Here is a 19,979-nt window from a genome sequence, read left to right on the forward strand (position 1 = left end):
AGGCAAGTCTGTATAAGCCTCCCTCAATGCGTCACGGCTGCCATTTACCTCAGGATATACACTAACCTGGGCCTCAAGAGGGAACATTCGTTTGCGGGACATCGTCGGCTGGAACTAGTAGCAGCTCTGAGGTGATTTTGACAAGGAATTAGCGATGATACCGGGCTCTAGTCGCTCCGTTATTTCTCCCTCACAGAGGAGCTGTACAATTAAGCATCCATCTTTGGCTCCAGCAAGCCACACCCCCCGCCGGTGTTAATTTTGAAGTCAAATTTCAATTTAGTTTGACTAAAATGATTTAGTCCTTTTAGTCTACAAAAGGAACACTGGGTGGGACAGACAAATTGCGTAGGAACAAACCAGTTTTTTTTTTTTACATATATTACTAGACACAATAGCTTTAAAATTTGTTTTTATTTACACTTACATGGATTAGTCTGGAGTACAATAGATAAAACCTTACATTATTGGCCAACTGTATAATTTAAAGTTTATACATTAATAAAAACACATGTAAAAGAATAAAAATAAAAAAAAAGTACATTTACAAAAGGGAGGCAGGATGTGGCAAAGGGCAGGAGGGTCCCTAGGAATGACACAAAATACCTGAAATGAGAGAAGAGAAGAAGAATGAGCACACTCTAACAGCTATGGCTACCATGGACTTTTTAAATAAAATATACTGCATAAATCAATCAACAGAGCTCATCTGGAAAACAACCATAGATCAATTTGACTCATCTAGTCCTAAAAGTGAGCAATATGGCTTGTCTCCATTTTTTGCATTACAGTACTTCAAAGCAGATTACTGAGCCATAAAATGTACATCTATGCATCACCTTTACGTATATAATAAAATAAGGCTATTATAGTACTAATCGCAGCTGCAAAGACAATGCTGTATGGATATCCACAATGAGACTCCACTACCATCTCCAATACTTCCAGAAATAAAATTGCACTCATTTTTGTGTGTTTCTAAGAACCTGTTAATTCCTGTGTGCCTTTGCTAAACAGACCACCAGGGCTTCTCTGCCATGGTCAAAGTACGTCCGTCATACGTATCTGTCCCCTCGGCCATCCACTCTCCCCCCTCCTTCCTGCCTTTCATCTCCCTCTGTCTGTCTCCGACCTGGCCCCGCCGCTATTCTTGTAAAATAAAAACTCAAAGATTTTCACTGCCAGTCTCTATTAGAAACTGGCATAGCACACTGTGGTATTTAGCACACTTTTTTTAAACTACTGACAAATTTGAGCCGTCTTCAGGCCGGTCACGTGACTTGTGGCCACTTTACAGCTCTGATACAGGGCTTCTGTGGCAGAGTCAAGTGGCCACCTGATCTCCTCGGCTGATGTCAGAGGGAAATCACTGGGCCCTCCCACAGAAGCAAGCCATCAGAGCTGTAAAGCGTCCGTGAGTGATGTGACCGGTCTGAAGACGGCTCAAATTAGGTATTTAGAACACCCATTTTTTTTAAACTACTGACAGTGTGCTATGCCAGGGGGGGGGGGGGGGGGCTGGGATAGTTTTACATAGAAGGGTTAACAAACCCTTTAAAAAGGATAAGTTTGCCTAAAAAAGTTGTGCATTTATGATTTCTTTTTTTACTAGGAGTTTGGAAAGCATTGCACCCACGATCAGCAGATCATGGGTGCCATACAGGACTCCTGCAGAGCCGTCAGTGTATCTGTCAGCTCATGTACCTCATACGGGCAGACAGATATACACTGACAGGAGAAAACAATGAACAATGAGAGCTCAACAGTGCCCTGGTAGTTCATTGAGAACTATAAGCCGACAGCTGCCAAGACTGAAAGAACTTGTCGTTTCCCCATTCACAGAACTGTGAATGAATGATGTGGCCAAGCAAGCAGAGCATTTAAAAAAATAGTAACAGCGAGCAGGGGTAGAAGATCCCCCGCTTGTCATCACTATATGCAGCAGATCAGAAAGACGCTGCATGAGTGCAACAAGTTACATCCTAAACACGAGTGGAACATGTTCCCAAGAGTGAAACTAACTTTGAAGAATTAAAAAGAAGGTAAGGCACACAGGAAAAGTTGCAATTTAAGTAATGAAATTTTTTAATATATATATATATATATATATATATATATATATATATATATATATATATATATATATATATATATATATATATATATATATATATATATATATATAAAATTTTGGTTTCAACATACCTTTAGGAAAGGAGAGAGATGAGAGCATCCAGGAACTTTGTACGGTCCTCTGTTCTTAGTTCAATAACTAGATACAAAAACATACATTAAGATGATGGTAATAAAACAAATGGAAAGTCACCAATTTATCTTTCAAAAAGCATGTGGCAGATGGGAAATATGAGAAAACACACATTAACAGATTAGAGTTCTTTTAGACAAACTTGGGAAGTACCATTATCCCCTTGCTAAGCATTTCGGAGGAGTGGGGGTGGGGGTTCAGTCGGACTAGTAAAATTCCAACCACTCAAAGCATGTGGAGAGGGATACGGGTCACAGTGAACTTGCACAGTTTGACCTCATTAAAGCCCACTGTTACAACTACTGTGCAGCTGGCTGCAGGCAGACAATAATAAGTAGGGTCCCTTTTATTTTAACAAAAGCAGGATTTAAAAATAAACAGACTTTCCAGTTTTGTTCCCAAGGAGGCAGATGTGGTAATCACTTACTGGACATATCAAACTGATTGTGTAGTGTCCGAGAACTGGTGCTCTCTGCAGCTTTTTCAAACGCCCGACCAAAGAAACTAGAATCAAAATGTAACATTTTAGGAATGCTGGCTGGTGAATTCACATTTTGTTCAAAACACTTGTTAGATCAGGTTTAAATTTAAAAGAAATTATACATAAGAGAATGATTAACACTTATACCTAAACTAAAATTTGAAAATGCAATGGGCACCATTGCCAAATTGGTGATCACAATTATCCATGCAATAATTTTCGTATACAATAATACAGCCTTATACTGAAAATCTGAAAAAGTGTATATTTATAAAGTAAGCGCCCAAATATTTACATATAACACTGTGCCGTGGGATATGGACACTATTATATTGTATATAACAAACATGGATTGTGCAATAATTGTAACACTGTCAACACAAACTAATAACATACCACACCTCCTAGCTAGCAGAAAGGGTGCACAAGTATCAAGACCTATGGGCACACACATGAAAGTATTATAATACATTGGAATTTTATTCCAAGTGTAAAAAATAAATGGTATGGAGGAAACTAGACCCTCCAAATCCCCAAGCTCTAGTAATATAAATTAAATTAAATATTAAAAGTGAAGTGTACACGCCATTCCTACTGTTCAAGCTATGTTGTGTACAGAAGACATTACCAAATGGTGTGGAGTGTGGGCTCCTGCATTATCCACATCACTGCATGCAGAGAAAAAGAAAGCACACGGCATCTGACCTTCTATCACATCCAATTAACCGCTTTTCCAATCACATGTCCCATAACTCATACGCAGAATAAAAAAGGGCTTACTTTTTTTTGTCCGAACTCTCTACTTCTGGAGGAATTCCTACCATGATCACAGTTCCCTTTTCAACATCCAGTGGAGCTGCCAGAACCAGGGGAAGCAGTTTACAGCGTTTATTTTTTGTCTGGGGGGAAAAAAAAAAAAAAAAAAAAAAAGCAGTTTATAAGAGATTTAACCAATATTTACACAGTGGATGCAATTACAAAATGTATATTGACTGTGCTTTTGTGTTAGCTGGAAGACCAGTACTCGCAGACAAGTTCCCCCACCTTTTTCAGCCTTCCTGCTATCTATAAAGGCCATGCTATGCTACTACAATAACAGCACGGAGCTTGTGATCTCACTTCTCTAGCAGGTGGTGATGCATATGAATTTTGACATGGCTCCCAATTTGAACCCAAGGTACTTTGGTATTGGGGGGGTTGGCAAACAGTGGAAATCACTGGATTATGTAAATGCTATATTTAAACGTGTGTTAATTGCGCTCCAGCGCTTTCACACGGATGGACCAATCAGGTCTGCCTGGCAGTTTTTAAGACGGACCCGATGAGACCACCCATTGATCTCTATGGGGCAGCGGATGTCAACGGACATCCGCCAACATCAGATTTGCTAAAAACAGATGGATGGGGACATTCCCCATCTGTCTAGCAGCTCGGATGACAGTCAGATGAAAATAGACAGGCAGTCGGTTTCCATCCGACAGCTCACAGAGAACAGTGGGCCGTTTCCACCGATGCTGAGCGGACACATACCTGTCATCTGCCTGCTCAAACGGGGACTAGCGGAGCGATTCCCTGCCGAGAGGGCGGATCTGCTGGCAGACTCTGCCAATGTGAAAGGGACCATAGTGTATATGGTCTCTTTTACTCTTTTCACACTGACGGACCGTTCGGGTTTGCCCGTCAGTTTTTCAGGTGGACCAGATTGGACCAATCACTGCCCTCTATAGAGCAACGCCGACATCTGATCCTGTCTACTAGAAAACAGACAGATCAGTTCTTCATTTGTGTGGCGGATGAGAAGATATTCGGATGAAAAACAGACAGTTGGTCAATTTCCATCTGACGACCCCATAGAGAACAGGGGGCTGTGTCAGAGTGGACACGAACCTGTCACCCCCCTGGTCAGTAGGGAGCAGCAGGGAGATCCCCTGCCAAGTGGACAGACTCTGCCAATGTGAAAGGGGCCATTCTGGTAGATTTAAATATGAGAAATTCTTGGCCAGCAGTATGCCAATACACCAAGCATTAAGAACTCTCAGCAGTCATAATTCTGTTTGTGGTGACCAGTTGTTGAAACTTTTTGTTAGAACTAGATAATTAAAAAGTGAGATAAACTGAAGGTGAAAGCATGAAGTAAAAAAAAAAAAAAAAAAGGAGAAGTAGACGTTCAGCTTTCACTTGCAGAAAAAGACTAAAGAAAAACCTAGATTTTATGATAAAAGCTTAACATCGGTGCAGACAGAACTTTTCAGCCCTCAGCGCGTGTGCAGATGACAGGAGGATATCCCCCTGAGATTACAGGAAACATGGTTTCCTCGTCAGCGGACAGAAATTACAGCAAGGACAGCAGGGATGAGAAGTTCATGTCAGGGAGGAGGAACAATAGCAATCTTCAGGAGAGACATTTTTAGAAGAGCGAGATTTGTAGTGCTGGCCTACACCAATTAATCATGGGGCCAGGAAAGACCTCTATCCTCCTCACGACTTAAAAGCATCAGTTCCTCTATGGAGTTTACAGTACCCCAAATTTTTTTTTTTCTGTTTTAACAGGATATACAAACGCCCAAAGAACCACAACAACGTGTTTAGTCTGCTTCCATTAAAAAAAAAAAAAAAAAAACACACACACCACACAAATGCCACACTTGTTTTATGCATCCAGAAGGGAGGTCCTTTATAGCACACCTCGACATTCCTGTGCTCACCCACTTTAGAACCCCCTTTCACACTGCAGTCCCCAGCCGACCCTTCACCTTCCTGTCCTCACCCCCTTTGTATAAACCCCATTCCCCTTCATATTCCTGCCCTGCCTTTTATATCACCACCATCCTTCATATTAGAGTTTCTGATCCCTTCCCCCCTTTACATATCAGTATGGAATTCACACCACTTCCTAAAACATGGTCTTTATATAAATGGAGCTCATGATATTTGCTCCTCCATGTGCCCCCTTTTGCATGACTTCTTTTCAATCCTATAAAATCAGTCACTGCTCTGCAAATCTCACCACCTTATAAAATAAGCAATACTTACCGTTGCAACCCTATTTTCAGCCCAGCTCTACACAAGTTCCCCTTCAGTCTATTGTGAATGCTGCTGCCACTCATTGACCTTATCAACTGCTGAGTATGCATCACCCCTCTCTACCAGTCCTCCCACTGGCTTCTGATCACCAAATAGAATTCAAAATGTTAACGACATCCAAAGTCATCCACCACTCTGCGTAGAGAAACATTACCAACCACATATCAAAACAGCAACCATACTATCCGCTTCATTAATATATAATGTGACTGCTGCGCTACTATGAGTAGGTGAACGTGTAAAAGTAAGTGAAGTGAAAGCAGCTCAACTTAAGTGTTCACTGTACACAAAAAGATAAATGGGATAATTGAAAATGATAATCGCTAACCACTAAACCAACACATTAAATACCAAAATTAGGAATGCATGGGTAAATGACAAAAAACGTGAATATTAATGTGAATAACACAATACTGAATAAATCAATACACTGGTGGAAAAAAATACACTGGTAAGAAAATATGTTAAAAAATTAATCAAAGTGTAATATATATATATATATATATATATATATATATATATATATATATATATATATATATATATATATATATATATATATATATATATATATATATATATATATATATATATATATATATATATATATATATATATATATATATATATATTATAATGACCCAGATGACCAATGAAGAAAATAAGTCCTAAATCAGGAAATGGCAGCAAAGCAAAAGATAACGGTGTAATGAGGAATGGTCTTCAGAGGAGGTCTGTAGACAACAATATAGTGTGTACAATATCCATCACTGGTCTCCCAGGACTCTCACCTCAATGAAGTAACAAATGGGCATATAGCATGGATATGGATTCACATCTAGATGTTCCTCTTTGGTGCCTTCTCTAATGGTTCCTTGATATTAGCATGGATTTTAATTCTCAAAAAAAACATCTGCGGATCTATAATTTCTCAAACGTGCAGAGGGGGAGAGAAAGAGCAAAAAGAGGTGGATGCTTCCTTCTCTCCCCCCTCTGCACGTTTGAGAGATTATAGATCCACAGGTGTTTTTTTGAGAATTGGAATCCATGCTAATATCAAGGAACCATTAGAGAAGGCACCAAAGAGGAACATCTAGATGTGAATCCATATCCATGCTATATGCCCATTTGTTACTTCATTGAGGTGAGAGTCCTGGGAGACCAGTGATGGATATTGTACACACTATATTATTGTCTACAGACCTCCTCTGAAGACCATTCCTCATTACACCGTTATCTTTTGCTTTGCTGCCATTTCCTGATTTAGGACTTATTTCCTTCATTGGTCATCTATTCTACACACACACACACACACACATATATATTTTTGTATGGACTTTGATTAGTTTTTCACGTATTTTCTTACCAGTGTATTTATTGATTTATTCAATATTGTGTTATTCACATTAATATTCACGTTTTTTTGTCATTTACCCATGCACTCCTAATTTTGGTATTTATTGTGTTGGTTTAGTGGTTAGCACCTATCATTTTCAATTATCCCATACTATCCGTTTCGATACTCCCAAGACTTCCTTGCTTGCCAGCTCCCTCATCCCATGCTCCCCTCCAGGACTTCTCCAGAGTTTCTCCTATCTACTGGAACTCCCTACCCCAACCTATACAACCATCTCCTACTAAGTCTGCCTTTAGGCGATCCCTGAAAGCTCCGCTCTTCAGCAAAGCCTAGCTCAGCTCTAGCTTATTGCATTTTACTTTCTTAAATAACTCACCCATTAGTGTTAAATGTGTTAGCAGGTTTAATGACAGGCAGTTGATTTTAGAATCATTCCCCCCCCCCTTTGGGATATTGGTTTGTTATGAATAAATAAAAGCTGATCATTTTAATGACTCCAGCCAATGTTAAGTGATTGGTCTCATCCATGAAAACTGATAAATTCTGCTGGAGAGCTTGAGCTAGTTAAAAACAGCAGACTTGCTGGCTGGCTTACCAGATGAAAATAGAAGAAAGCATAAAAATGGAAATTAATTGGTAAGCTGCAATATAATAAAATGTTTGCTTTTGGAGTTTAATACTTAAAGCGGTAGTTCACCCCCCCCCCCCCCGACACATTTTACCATCGAGACAGGCATTGTAGCGCGAGCTACAGTATGCCTGTCCCGATTTTTTTAACCCCGTACTCACCTTGTAGTCGTCCATCGTAGATTTCGGCTCCCGCGGGGAATGGGCGTGCCTATGGAGAGGGAGGATGATTGACGGCCGGCCCTGGCACGTCACTCTCCCCGAAGACAGCCGGAGTAGGTCTCGGCTCTTCACGGCGCCTGCGCACAGGCTATGCGCACGCGTCGTGAAGACCAAGCCTATTTCGGCTATTTCCGGAGAAGCGTGACGCGCCAGAGCCGGCCGTCAATCATCCTCCGTCTCCATAGGCACGCCCATTCCCCGGTATCTTCGATGGACGACTACAAGGTGAGTACGGGGGTAAAAAATTCGGGACAGGCATACTGTAGCTCGCGCTACAATGCCTGATTTTAAGGTAAAAGAAAAAAAAAAATTTTTTTTTGCCGTCGATAGGGTGAACCCCCGCTTTAATGACATGGGTATCACACAACTATTGGCTCATAGAAAAAGTCTAAAAATTGCTCTGATCCAAAACACTGTTATTTCGTTCTAAAATATTTGTCCTGTGTCAACATTTCCAATCAGACACCATACAGAAAAGGCTAGGAAACCATATTAGTGTTTAAGAGTTGCGTTTGTTTACTCACAGAACTGACAAATGACTTCAGCAAGTATTTACAGAGAAGGCACAAGGAAACAGACTTTGAAAACATCTTCACATCTGGTGTTCCCTGTATACAGAAAAAATAAATAAAAAAAGTTTCAGCAAGAAATCTCTACTTATGCAAATCCAGTAAAATCAAAACTTTCTATTCGGAATTAAAGCAGAAAAAAAAATGCAATTCTGTTATGCTTTCAATAAAACCAAGTATATTTTTTAATCCAGAATAAAAAAAATAAAAAAAAGCCTTTTAGAAGTTAATTTTTTACTTACTGTTAGTACTTAGTACTTTTCTGTTACTTTTCAGTAAGCCAAAATGTCTGTATTAAAAATCATTTTTTTTATTTATTGGTCTTATGCAATATTCTAATAATTTTCATTCTCCTCATGGAGTGGGTCTTGTTCTTTTCCTGACCCTTCAGGTGGGGGGCTTGGGGGAGAGATGTTTTCCCTCTGTTTATTGGTGCATTTTGGTTTTGTCCAATGAGCAGCAGTCTGACTTAGTTGGCACATTTAATGGCCAGTCACTTTGTGTGCCACGGCTTGGGCAGCAGAGCAGAGGTTATACTGATTCTGCACAAGATAAAACCACTCATTTGAGTGTACCCAAGAGTGGTTTCCGTTGCTGGGGAAACTATAGATACCAGTAAGCATGATTGTGTCGTCTGTCTAAAGTTGTTTTTCTACACTTTCAATGTATTTTTCTACCACATGGAGCCCAACACCCTTTTTTGCATACTAGTCTTGCAATTGTAACTTTCAAGAGAAGGGGAAGAAAAAGAAAAAAAGAAAAAGAAAAAGAAAAAGAAGGTGCTGACAAAGCTCTCATACAAACCTCCATGAGATAGCAGTACAGGAAAGGGCCCTGGGACAAGATAAGGTTAGTACAGATGCAACTTGCCACAGTCTGCTGAATGGCACGCAAGAGTTTCTTGGCGAGCTCCAAGCCAGTGTGTAATTTGTCCAAGTTGCTCCTGTAAAGAGTTAACCAAAAATATTGTCAAAAACATAAGCAGCATTGCAACGTTAGAGAAGAAATGATATGCACCTTTTTACTGCGCACAAAAAATAAATAGCAACATTTACCTAGAAAAGCAAAAAAGCAGGTAAAATATTTTCAAGTACCTGGACAAGCTATCCAAAGCTTTTATAAAGTTATCAGTCCCACCCTCATCTTTCTCGGTGTTCTCCAATAGTGAAATTACAGCAAAGACAACATCACTGGCCAGGAATTTATTCTTAAATCCAAACTGCACACTGAAGGTCTGCACTCTGATGTCTTTCATTCTGTCAGAGAAGGAAATGAAGAACAAAGTTATAGCACTCTAAAACAAAACATTTACTCAAGTAAGCATGAAAAATGTGGCATGAAAAAGATGCTGGCTAAGAAAAAGTATGAGTCAAGCATATTCTGGGTAAGTGGAAAGACTTTTTTTTTTTTTAAATCGCTCTAAGTAATTCCATTCCAAATTACACCATTTCAGCCTAGACTATCAGAGTGGTGTCCGCTTCAGCCTATAGTGAAGACAGGGGGGTGGATTTGATTTAAATTACTAGTAAAAAGGCTTTATTTAAAGGAGGAAGTAAACCCACTTGTTACAAAAAAAAAAAAAAACACACACCTGCAAGACAAAGGCATAATGAGCTAGTATGCATAGCATACTAGCTCATTATGTATTACTCGCCTCAGATCGAAGCCCCTGCAGCCATCCTTGTTCACCGCTCGGGCGGCTGACATCTCTCCCGGCTGTTTCCGGGTATCGCAGCTCCGGTGCTGCGATTGGCCAGAGCCGCGATGACGTCACTCCCACACGCGGGAGTCACCAGTCACGGCACAGCCTCCATTAGGAACGGCAAGATCACCGTTGCTAAAGTGCGCCTGCGCCGTTGTCTACGGCGCCTGTGATTTTTGTAAATACCTCCTAAACCGTGAAGGTTTAGGAAATATTTCAAGCCTTACCCGTAGGTTAAAGTGGTTGTAAAGGGTTTACAACCACTTTAAAAATTATGATTTAACCACTTAATCACCGCCTCATAGGCGGTTCCTTAACTTCTTCTCCATGGACGTCCTCCCAGAATCGAGCTCCCACGCGCCCCCTGCGCCAGTACCCTGCAATACCCCCTGCGCCAGTACCCTGCAATACCCGGAAAATACTCTGGGAAAAAAAAAAAGCGTTTTAACCACTTCCTGCCCGCCAGCCGTCATATGACGTCCTTGATTTTGTGCAGGGATATCTGAATGATGCCTGCAACTACAGGCATCATTCAGATATCCTCTTTTTCAGTCGGCGATTCCCTACACCGTAAGAACGATCATGGTGGCTGTTCGGCCTCTTGATTGTTTATACGGGAGGCGAAAGGGGACGTTTCCCCTCCCTTCTCCCCGATACGATCGAAGCCAGGATTGTTTTTTTTTTTTTTTTTTCCAGGCTTCCCAGCCTAGGAGGTGAGATGTGGGGTCTTATTGACCCCATATCTCACTGTAAAGAGGACCTGTCATGCTATATTCCTATTACAAGGGATGTTTACATTCCTTGTAATAGGAATAAAAGTGATCAAAACATTTATTTTTGGGGAAAAAACGTGTGAAACTAAAATAAAAGTAAAATGAACAATAAATTTTTTTTTTTTAAAGCGCCCCTGTTCCCGTGTGCTTGTATACAGAAGCGACCACACTCATATGAAAACGGTGTTCAAACCACACATGTGAGGTATCGCTACGAACGTTAGAGCGAGAGCAATAATTTTGGCCCTAGGCCTCTTCTCCAACTAAAAAGATGTAACCAGTAAAAATATTTAAAGCATCACCTATGGGGATTTTTAAGTAGCGAAGTTTGGCGCCATTCCAGCGTGTGCAATTTTGAAAAGTGACATGTTGGGTATCTATTGACTCGGCGTAACTTCATCTTTCATATTATGCAAAAACATTGGGCCAACTTTAATGTTTTCTTTTTTTTAAAGCACAAAAAAAAACGTGTTCGAAAAATTCCTGCGAAAATACTGTGCGCGATAAAAAGTTGCAACGACCGCCATTGTATTCTCTAGGGTCTTTGCTAAAAAAGCATATACAATGTTTTGGGGTTCTATGTAATTTTCTAGCAAATAAATGATAATTTTTCCATGTAGAAGAGGTGCTCCCTGCATATTGGGCCTCTATGTGGCCACGCTGTGTAAACGTCTCACACATTTGGTATCGCCATACTCGGGAGGAATAGCAGAACTTTCCCCCAGACTAAATAACCAATTTTTTTTTACCAAAGATATGTAGCAGTATACATTTTAGGCCAAATTTATGAAAAAAAATTACTTTTTTGCAACATTTTAAAATGGAAATGAAGAAAAATTCATTTTACCAAATTTTAATTTTTTCATTTATAGCGAAAAAAATAAATACCGCAGAGGTGATCAAATACCACCAAAAGAAAGCTCTATTTGTGGGGAAAAGGACAAAAATTTCATTTGGTTACAGTGTTGTATGACGGAGTTATTGTCATTCAAAATGTGAGAGCACCGAAAGCTGAAAATTGGTCTGGTCATTAAGGGGGTTTAAGTGCCTGGTGGTCAAATCAAGTTTATTTAAAGAGCAACTGTCCTCTGTTGATTTACCAATTTAAAGTAATAGATTTTAAAATGTTCTGCGAATTTGATGCAATGTGTAAGCCACATCCAATTCGCATAGGTAATTCCTATAATAATTCCATCTATTAAATCTTCTGCCCTTGTTTTAACTTTGGATAGTAAAAAAAAAAATTCTGCCAGTCAATACCTTATACAGCCCACTTCCTGTGTTTTGGAACTACATTTCCCATGATGCTCATACACTCTGCAGTGTAGTTGAACATCATGGGAAATGTAGTTTCAAAACATCTGGGGTGCCAAGATTGGCCATCACTGCCCTAGGCTTATGACATCATGCACAGCTCTCTCTCACTCTCGTGAGAGTTTGCCAGGAAGGGAGGGGGGGGGATGAGTCATAAGAGGACCCAATGAAAGCTGCAGGGCTGAGGAGTTGGAGGGGTGTGTGTGTCAGTCAGTGTAAACAAACAGATCGTCACGGTCAGGAGAGAGGCAACACGATCTCCTGTTAGTACCAAGTATGAACAGCAATCGGTATCCTCCTACAGGCAGTCGTTGCCGTCCCAACCCCCCCCCCCCCAGTTAGAATCGCCCCCTAGTGTTACCCCCTTCCCTGCCAATGACATTCATACAGTAATCAGTAGCTATTTTTAGCTCTGATCGTTGTATAAATGTCAATGGTCCCAAAAGTGTCCGATCTGTCTGCCGCAATGTCGCAGATCCCCGCCATTACTATATAAAAAATATATATATTATCATCTAAATAATAAAAATGCCATAATATGTCCCCTATTTTGTACACGCTATAACTTTTGCACAAACAAATCAATATTACGCCTTTACTGATTTTTTTTTTTTACCAAAGAATACTAGAAGAATACATAAATCGGCCTAAAATGAGGAAGAAATTCGTTTTATATTTTTGGGGGAATATTTATTATTCTTAAAAAAAATAAAAATAATGCAGGAGGTGATCAAATGCCACCAGAAGAAAAGCTCCATTTGTGGGAGAATAAAGGACATCAATTTTGCACATCATGCTGTAGCGGCGCGCATTCATCTTCCAAAGTGCCCAGGTGCACCTCCAGAGCCGCAGTTTTGCATGTCATGGCGATTGATAGAAATTTGTTCTTGCCCCTTTCATTTCTGATGCAACACACTAAAACAGGAAAGCGAAAACTCTCTCCATGAGAACAGCACATAACTGTCCGTGCATTTAGTGACAAACATGCACCGAAAAGCACCGATAAATGAATAAGGCTCCATGCACACTGAAGCTGATAAAAGCTATAAAAAAATAAATAAAAAAAAAGCCAGTAGTTTTGCCTTTCAACGTTTTTTTAGCGTTTTTGTAACTTTTTTTTTTATACTTTTTTTTTCAATGGATAAAACAAAAAACGCAAAATAACGCTGGCACCGGCTGTTGAGCGTTTTTGGGAATTTTTCACCGTTTTGTGTTTTTTTCCGCCGAAAAACGGCACTTTGAACGCAAATTTCGGGCTCCCGTCTCATAACTTGCTTCTGAGCATGCGCGGGTTTAAAACGTTGTTTTAGCCCACACACGATAATTTTTTTACAATCCGAAAAATGACATTTTTTAAAACGACGTTAAAAAATGTAGCATGCAAATTTTTTTTTTGTTGTTTTTTCAGAAGATGAAATACGATGTGAAGCCCACACACGATCATTTTAAATGACTTTTTTAAAAACGTCTTTTTTCATGCCGAAAAAAGATAGTGTGTAAGTGGCATAAGTCTTTATGTCAGCCATCAGTTGTATACACGATACTTGCGGAAATTAGCTTTTTTCTACTTACTACAAAAGGAGAAAACAGTGCTGCTCTAGTGTAGTAATTTTATGCCTGACTGGGAAAACTGCTCAGAAAGCAGCCTCTGTGGGTCACATGCCCAAAACAGCAGCAGCATGAGATTTAAATGGTATTGAAAAAGAGCAAGGCAAAGATTCAAGCAAATTTTATTTATAAAGAAAAATTGAGTGAAAGAAAGAAATAGGTTACTGTAGATAAAAAAAAACAAAAAAAAAAAACACACGTTACCCAAATTTGTTGGCAGATTCTTCTATCATTTCCCGAAGATTTTCCTTCAGGGATATGTCCATGGAGTGAAATTTCTGTTTCACCTGCTTTAAAGGCAATCTAGGGGAAAAAAAAATAAAAAAAAAACATACCACACACAAATTAAAAACCAATTATAAAAGTATAGAAATTAAACCACGTACAATTACATGTCTCTCAAATGTTTAAGAGTTAGTTATTAAAAAAAATAAAAAAATATTGGTGGCTTGCTAATCGCTGAAGTAGAGCACTTTGTTGTGTGCACAATATTGCCTCCAGGTATTTTTCCCTAAGAAGGCCAAAGTCATCAATATTACATCCCAATTCTTTTGCTGTGTGAGAATTTCCTTTTCTGAGTTTGAGGAATGCAATCTAGATTTCTTCTTTTTTACAGCTTTAGGTCCCATGCACACAGGACGCTGGTGCAAACTCAGCTACACACGTTTTTAAAGGCTAAAACCGGCTTTCAAAAACACCCGTTTTGCCGCAAATTTCGCAGCGTTTTACCGCGTTTGTAAGCGTTTAGTTAAGCAACATCATAAGACCCTCCCTAAGTTTAAAAAACAGTATTTAAACAATTCAGCCATTTTAATGTTAGCAGCTGAAAGAGCAGCAGTGTACTTGTATTTAGCGTATCACTTGCCACAAGTTGCGGATTGTCCACTTGCCACAAGTTGTGAATTGTCCACTTGCCACGCCACCTGTCACACGTTGTGGATTGTCCACGTCAGCTGCCACAAGTTGTGGATTGTCCACTTGCCATGTCACCTGCCACAAGTTGTGGATTGTTCACTTGCCACAAGTTGTGGATTTTCCACAAGTTGTGGATTGTTCACTTGTCATGTCACCTGCCACAAGTTGTGGATTGTCCACAATGCAATGCAAGCAATTACAGTTTTTTTTTTAATGGTTTTTCATCACTTGCCATCATTTTTGAGATTTCTAATGTAAAAAAAAAAAAAAAGTCACCTTTAAAAACGCCTATAAACGAAATCTTGGAAAAACGCCGGTACCGCGTTTTGCGTCTGAAACGTGGAAAACCTTTGCGTCTGAACCCTTTTTTTGCTTCTGGAAAAACGAGGTTAAACGCAACTGCCGAAAAAAACAGAGTTAGTCTTACCGGAAACTCTGTTTCCAGGAGTCTTCCAGGACAGCCCTTGAGAGATGGAGCTCCTCCCTGGACAGGAAACACATCACCCCCAGCTCTTTAAAAGGCGGTCCCTCAGGCATCTGTTCAGTTTTAATCCAAGAACCGAAGGACGGAGCTGAAATACAGTTAATAACATATATACCATTTACATTATTCATGCACATTATATATATATATATATATATATATATATATATATATATATATATATATATATATATATATATATATATATATATATATACCTACCTCAAAGCATAGGGTGGGAACGTGCTGTCCTGGAAGACTCCTGGAAACAGAGTTTCCGGTAAGACTAACTCTGTTTTTCCCAAGGCGTCTTCCAGGACAGCCCTTGAGAGGATGAGCAAGCACTCACCAGTTTAGGGAGGGACTACTGCTTGGAGGACTTTTCTCCCAAAGGCCTGATCTTGATTACTCAAGACATCCAAACGATAGTGTCGAATGAATGTTGACATGCTTGACCACGTGGCGGCCTTACATATCTGCTCAGGGGTAGCGCCGGCTTTTTCTGCCCAGGACGTGGCTAACGCCCTTGTAGAATGTGCCTTCAAGCCTTGCGGAGGGTCCAGGTGCAGAGTTTTGTACCCTTCCAAGATGGCCATTTTGATCCACCTGGATATTGTCCCTTTTGAAGCTTGTTTTCCTTTTCGATTTCCGGAAAAAAGAACAAACAGGGCCTCTGATGTTCTAAACTCCTTAGTTGCATCTAGATAGGCAAGAAGGCATCTTCGGACGTCCAGCCGATGCAGCTGTTCTTCTTTGCTGTTTGCAGGTTTATTGCAAAAAGAGGGTAAAATAATGTCCTGACTCTTGTGAAAAGAAGAAGCGACCTTTGGAACAAAAGATTGGTCCGTTCTCAGAATGACCCGATCCTCCAATACCTGCATGTAAGGTTCTCTGATTGATAGAGCCTGGAGTTCGCTGACTCTGCGAGCTGTAGTCATTGCAATTAAGAAGACTGTCTTTAAAGTAATTAACCTTAGAGAAGCCTCTGATATCGGCTCAAAAGGCTCTCTAATAACTGCTTTCAACATAATGGAAAGATCCCATGTCGGTACTTTTCGGCATGGGACCGGTCGTTGTTTAGCTACTGCCTTACAAAATCTGTTAATAAGTGGATCTTGCTGCAGTGAGCGTTGAACGTAAACTGATAAGGCCACAATTTGAACTTTAATAGTACTTAAAGCCAATTTCTTGTCGATGCCTTCTTGTAAGAATTCTAAAATTGTTGGAGAATCGTATTCTCTCTTCCTATTCTCTTTCAGCCAGAGATTAAATTTTTTCCAGTGTTTCTGATAAATTGCTCTGGTATTTGGCTTGCGACTCTGCAACAGAGTTTTGATCACCCTGTCTGATAGACCCTTAGACTTCAGGATGTCTATTTCAGATACCAAGCCGCCAGATTCAAAAAGGTTGGGTTGGGGTGCTGGACCGGACCTTGAGACAGCAGATCCGGACTGCACGGCAACATCCAGGGTGGCCGATCTACTAAGGATAGAAGTGAAAACCACACCCTTTTCGGCCAAAAGGGGGCTATTAAAATGAGGGAAGTCTTCTCCATCTTGAATTTGGAGAGGACTCTCGGCAAAAGATGAAGTGGAGGGAAAGCATAGGTCAGGTTGAATGTCCAACTGTTCTGTAAGGCATCGACTGCTAGTGGCTGATCTCTTGGATTCAGAGAGAAGAAATTTGGTAGTTTGGCATTTTTCCTGTTTGCGAAAAGGTCGATTTCCGGAAGACCCCACTTGGTAACTATGTCTGCAAACACTGTCGGATCTAGAGACCACTCCTCTTGAGAGATCGACTGTCTGCTCAAAAAATCTGCTAGACCGTTCTGCGTACCTTTGAGATGAACGGCCGATAGAGACTCCAGATTCCCTTCTGCCCAAACAAACATTTCCTTGGCTATATTCATCAGGCTGGGGTTCCTGGTTCCCCCCTGCTTGTTCAGATACGCCACAGACGTGACGTTGTCCGACCTGATCTGCACATGCTGATGTTTTAGTTGGTCTTGAAATGCTGCCATGCCTTTTGCTACAGCTTTTAACTCTCTGTAATTTGATGAGCGCTTCTTTTCTAGGTGACTCCAAAGGCCTTGCGCCCATTGATCCCCTAGATGGGCTCCCCAGCCTTGATTGCTGGCGTCCGTCGTCAGTATGAGCACAACCGAGGGGTTCCACAACAGACCTCCTTTCAGATTGTTTTGGTTTCTCCACCACCAAAGTGCTTGTTTTGTTTTTTCTGAAAGAAACACTTTGTCCTCCAAGTCCTTTCCTAAAAGATTCTGTAAAAGGAATGACTGGAGCGGTCTTTGGTGAAACCTGGCCCATTTCACTGCTGGTATGGAGGCTGTCATGAGGCCTAGAACCGACATTATCTCCCTTATTGTTACAGGGAGATTTGTCTGTATTTGCGCTACTCGTTGAGTTATGTGATCGATTTTTTCTTGAGGAAGAAAGGTCTTCTGTTCTGTTGAATTTATTATATAGCCCAAAAACAGGATCTCCTGAGAGGGAATGAGGTTTGATTTCTCCTGGTTGATGATCCAACCTAACTGAGTCAACCACTGCTGGGCGACCACTAGGTCTGCCAGCAGTTTTTGCCTCGTCGGTGCTAAGAACAGTAAGTCGTCTAAGTATGGGACGACTGTTATGCCCTGGAGTCTTAGGGGGGCCAGTGTCTCCGCAAGAATCTTGGTAAAGATCCTCGGGGACGAGGAGAGGCCAAAGGGAAGAGCTTGACTCTGAAAATGATAAATTTTTTCTCTCATTTGAATTGCTATGCGGAGGAACTTTTGGGAGCTTTTCCTGATAGGAATATGAAGGTAGGCATCCTTCAAATCTATTTTTGCCATGAAACAATCTTTTTGAAGCAGATTTTTCACAGAATAGATCGATTCCATCCGGAACTTTTTGTATCGAATGGCCGTGTTCAAAGGTCTCAGGTTGAAGATCAGGCGGTACTTGCCTGACGGCTTCCGCACTAAAAAGACGTGCGAGTAAAAACCCTGACCCTCCTCTTGTTTGGGAACTGATATGATGACCTTCTGATCTACAAGCTCTCCTATGAGATGCTGTAATGCCTGTGCTTTTGTCTGATTTTTTGCCAGTTGTGTAATCAAGAACCTTTTTGGTGGTGCTTGATCGAACTCCAGAGCATAACCCCTTTCTATGACTCCCCTGACAAAATTGTTGGAGGTCAGTTTTTTCCATTGTGGAAAGAAGTCCCCCAATCTTCCTCCCACTTGGATCCTGATATCACTGGGTTTTGGGATTTTTGTCAGGAGGGTTAAAGAGCACATTGGCTTTCTTTTTCCCCCCTTGCGTCGCCCAGGGTCTATTTGACTTCCCTTTTTCTTGATTTTTCTTTTGCCCTTTAAAGGGACGAAAAAACTTCTTGAAACCTGACTTTTTCTTGTCAGGAAAAGTCTTCTTTTTATCCGCAGTGCGTTCTAACGCTTCATCTAGCGGAGTGCCAAACAAAAAATTTCCCGAAAAAGGAACGCTGCAAAGGCGTAACTTAGAGGCAGTGTCTCCCGGCCAGGTTTTGAGCCAAAGAGTTCTCCTCGCAGCCACTGATAGAGAAGCTGCCCTGGCTGAAAGTTTTACCGATTCTGCCGAGGCATCGGCAATAAAGCCCACGGCTTTAAACAGCATGGGAAAGGATTTTAACAACTCTTCTCTAGACGTACCTGCTGTCAGGTGTTCCTGCAATTGTTTGAGCCAAAACTCTAAATTACGTGCTACACACGTGGTTGCTAATGCTGGCTTAAGGTTAGCCATGGCCGTGTCCCAGGATCTTTTGAGGATAACATCCCCTCTTTTATCCATAGGATCCGCTAAATGTCCCATGTCCTCGAACACGAGGTCTGAGTGTTTAGATACCTTTGCTAGTGGGGCATCAAGTTTTGGAGATTGATTCCAGACCGCAGCAGGGTCCTCATCAAAGGGGAATCTCCTTTTTAAACCCCCTGAAAAGAAGGGCCTCTTGTCAGGTTCCTCCCATTCTTTCAGGACCAAGTCTGAAACTATTTTGTGCACTGGAAAAACCTTCTGTTTTTTCCTGCTTAACCCCTGATACATTTTATCATGGCGTGAAAGCGAAGCTTTTTCCTCCTTCAACTCTAATGTCTCATGAATAGCCCCAATTAGTTCATCTACCTCCTCCTGGGAGAGTTTGAATCTAGTAGGGGTGTGGGAGTCATCCTGAACATTTTCTTGCCCAGAATCTCCCTGGGAAGAATCTGCATCAGAATTATCAAGGGAAATCTCATTCTCTACAGGATCACCTGTTCCTGATGCTACCAGAATTGGAGAGGTGGGCACCTCCTGCTGTCTAGCAGCTGAACCTGCAATCTGTGTGTCAGCAATTAGTTTTCTGAATGATTGAAAGGTGGCTTGCATTTCATCTTTAAATGAACCCAGAAATTTATTGAGTGGGGAATCTTCTTCGCTATTCACCACAGTAGCAATACAGGGACCGCATAAACTTTTGGTATATCCAGAAGCAAGCCTTGCATTACATGTGGCACATTTCTTTTTATCCTTAGAAGGGTTTTTAACTTCCTTTGATTCTCTCTGATA

General features: G+C 40.8%; 1 protein-coding gene across 1 annotated transcript in view; it reads right to left on the reverse strand.

The window, feature by feature from the left end:
- Positions 1–395: 395 nt before the first annotated feature.
- The window catches only part of CDC45 (cell division cycle 45), a 63,379-nt gene continuing 43,795 nt past the window's right edge, over positions 396–19,979 (reverse strand). The window contains exons 12-19 of the mRNA XM_040348240.1: positions 14,208–14,306; positions 9,701–9,862; positions 9,411–9,549; positions 8,562–8,645; positions 3,528–3,646; positions 2,694–2,770; positions 2,206–2,272; positions 396–606 (exon numbers count right to left, since the gene is read on the reverse strand). Of these exons, the coding sequence (XP_040204174.1) occupies positions 2,208–2,272; positions 2,694–2,770; positions 3,528–3,646; positions 8,562–8,645; positions 9,411–9,549; positions 9,701–9,862; positions 14,208–14,306 (745 nt within the window). The 3' untranslated portion in view covers positions 396–606; positions 2,206–2,207. The remainder of the gene's footprint in view (positions 607–2,205; positions 2,273–2,693; positions 2,771–3,527; positions 3,647–8,561; positions 8,646–9,410; positions 9,550–9,700; positions 9,863–14,207; positions 14,307–19,979) is intronic.

Source organism: Rana temporaria, chromosome 1, assembly GCF_905171775.1.
Source record: "Rana temporaria chromosome 1, aRanTem1.1, whole genome shotgun sequence".
Classification (NCBI taxonomy): domain Eukaryota; kingdom Metazoa; phylum Chordata; class Amphibia; order Anura; family Ranidae; genus Rana; species Rana temporaria.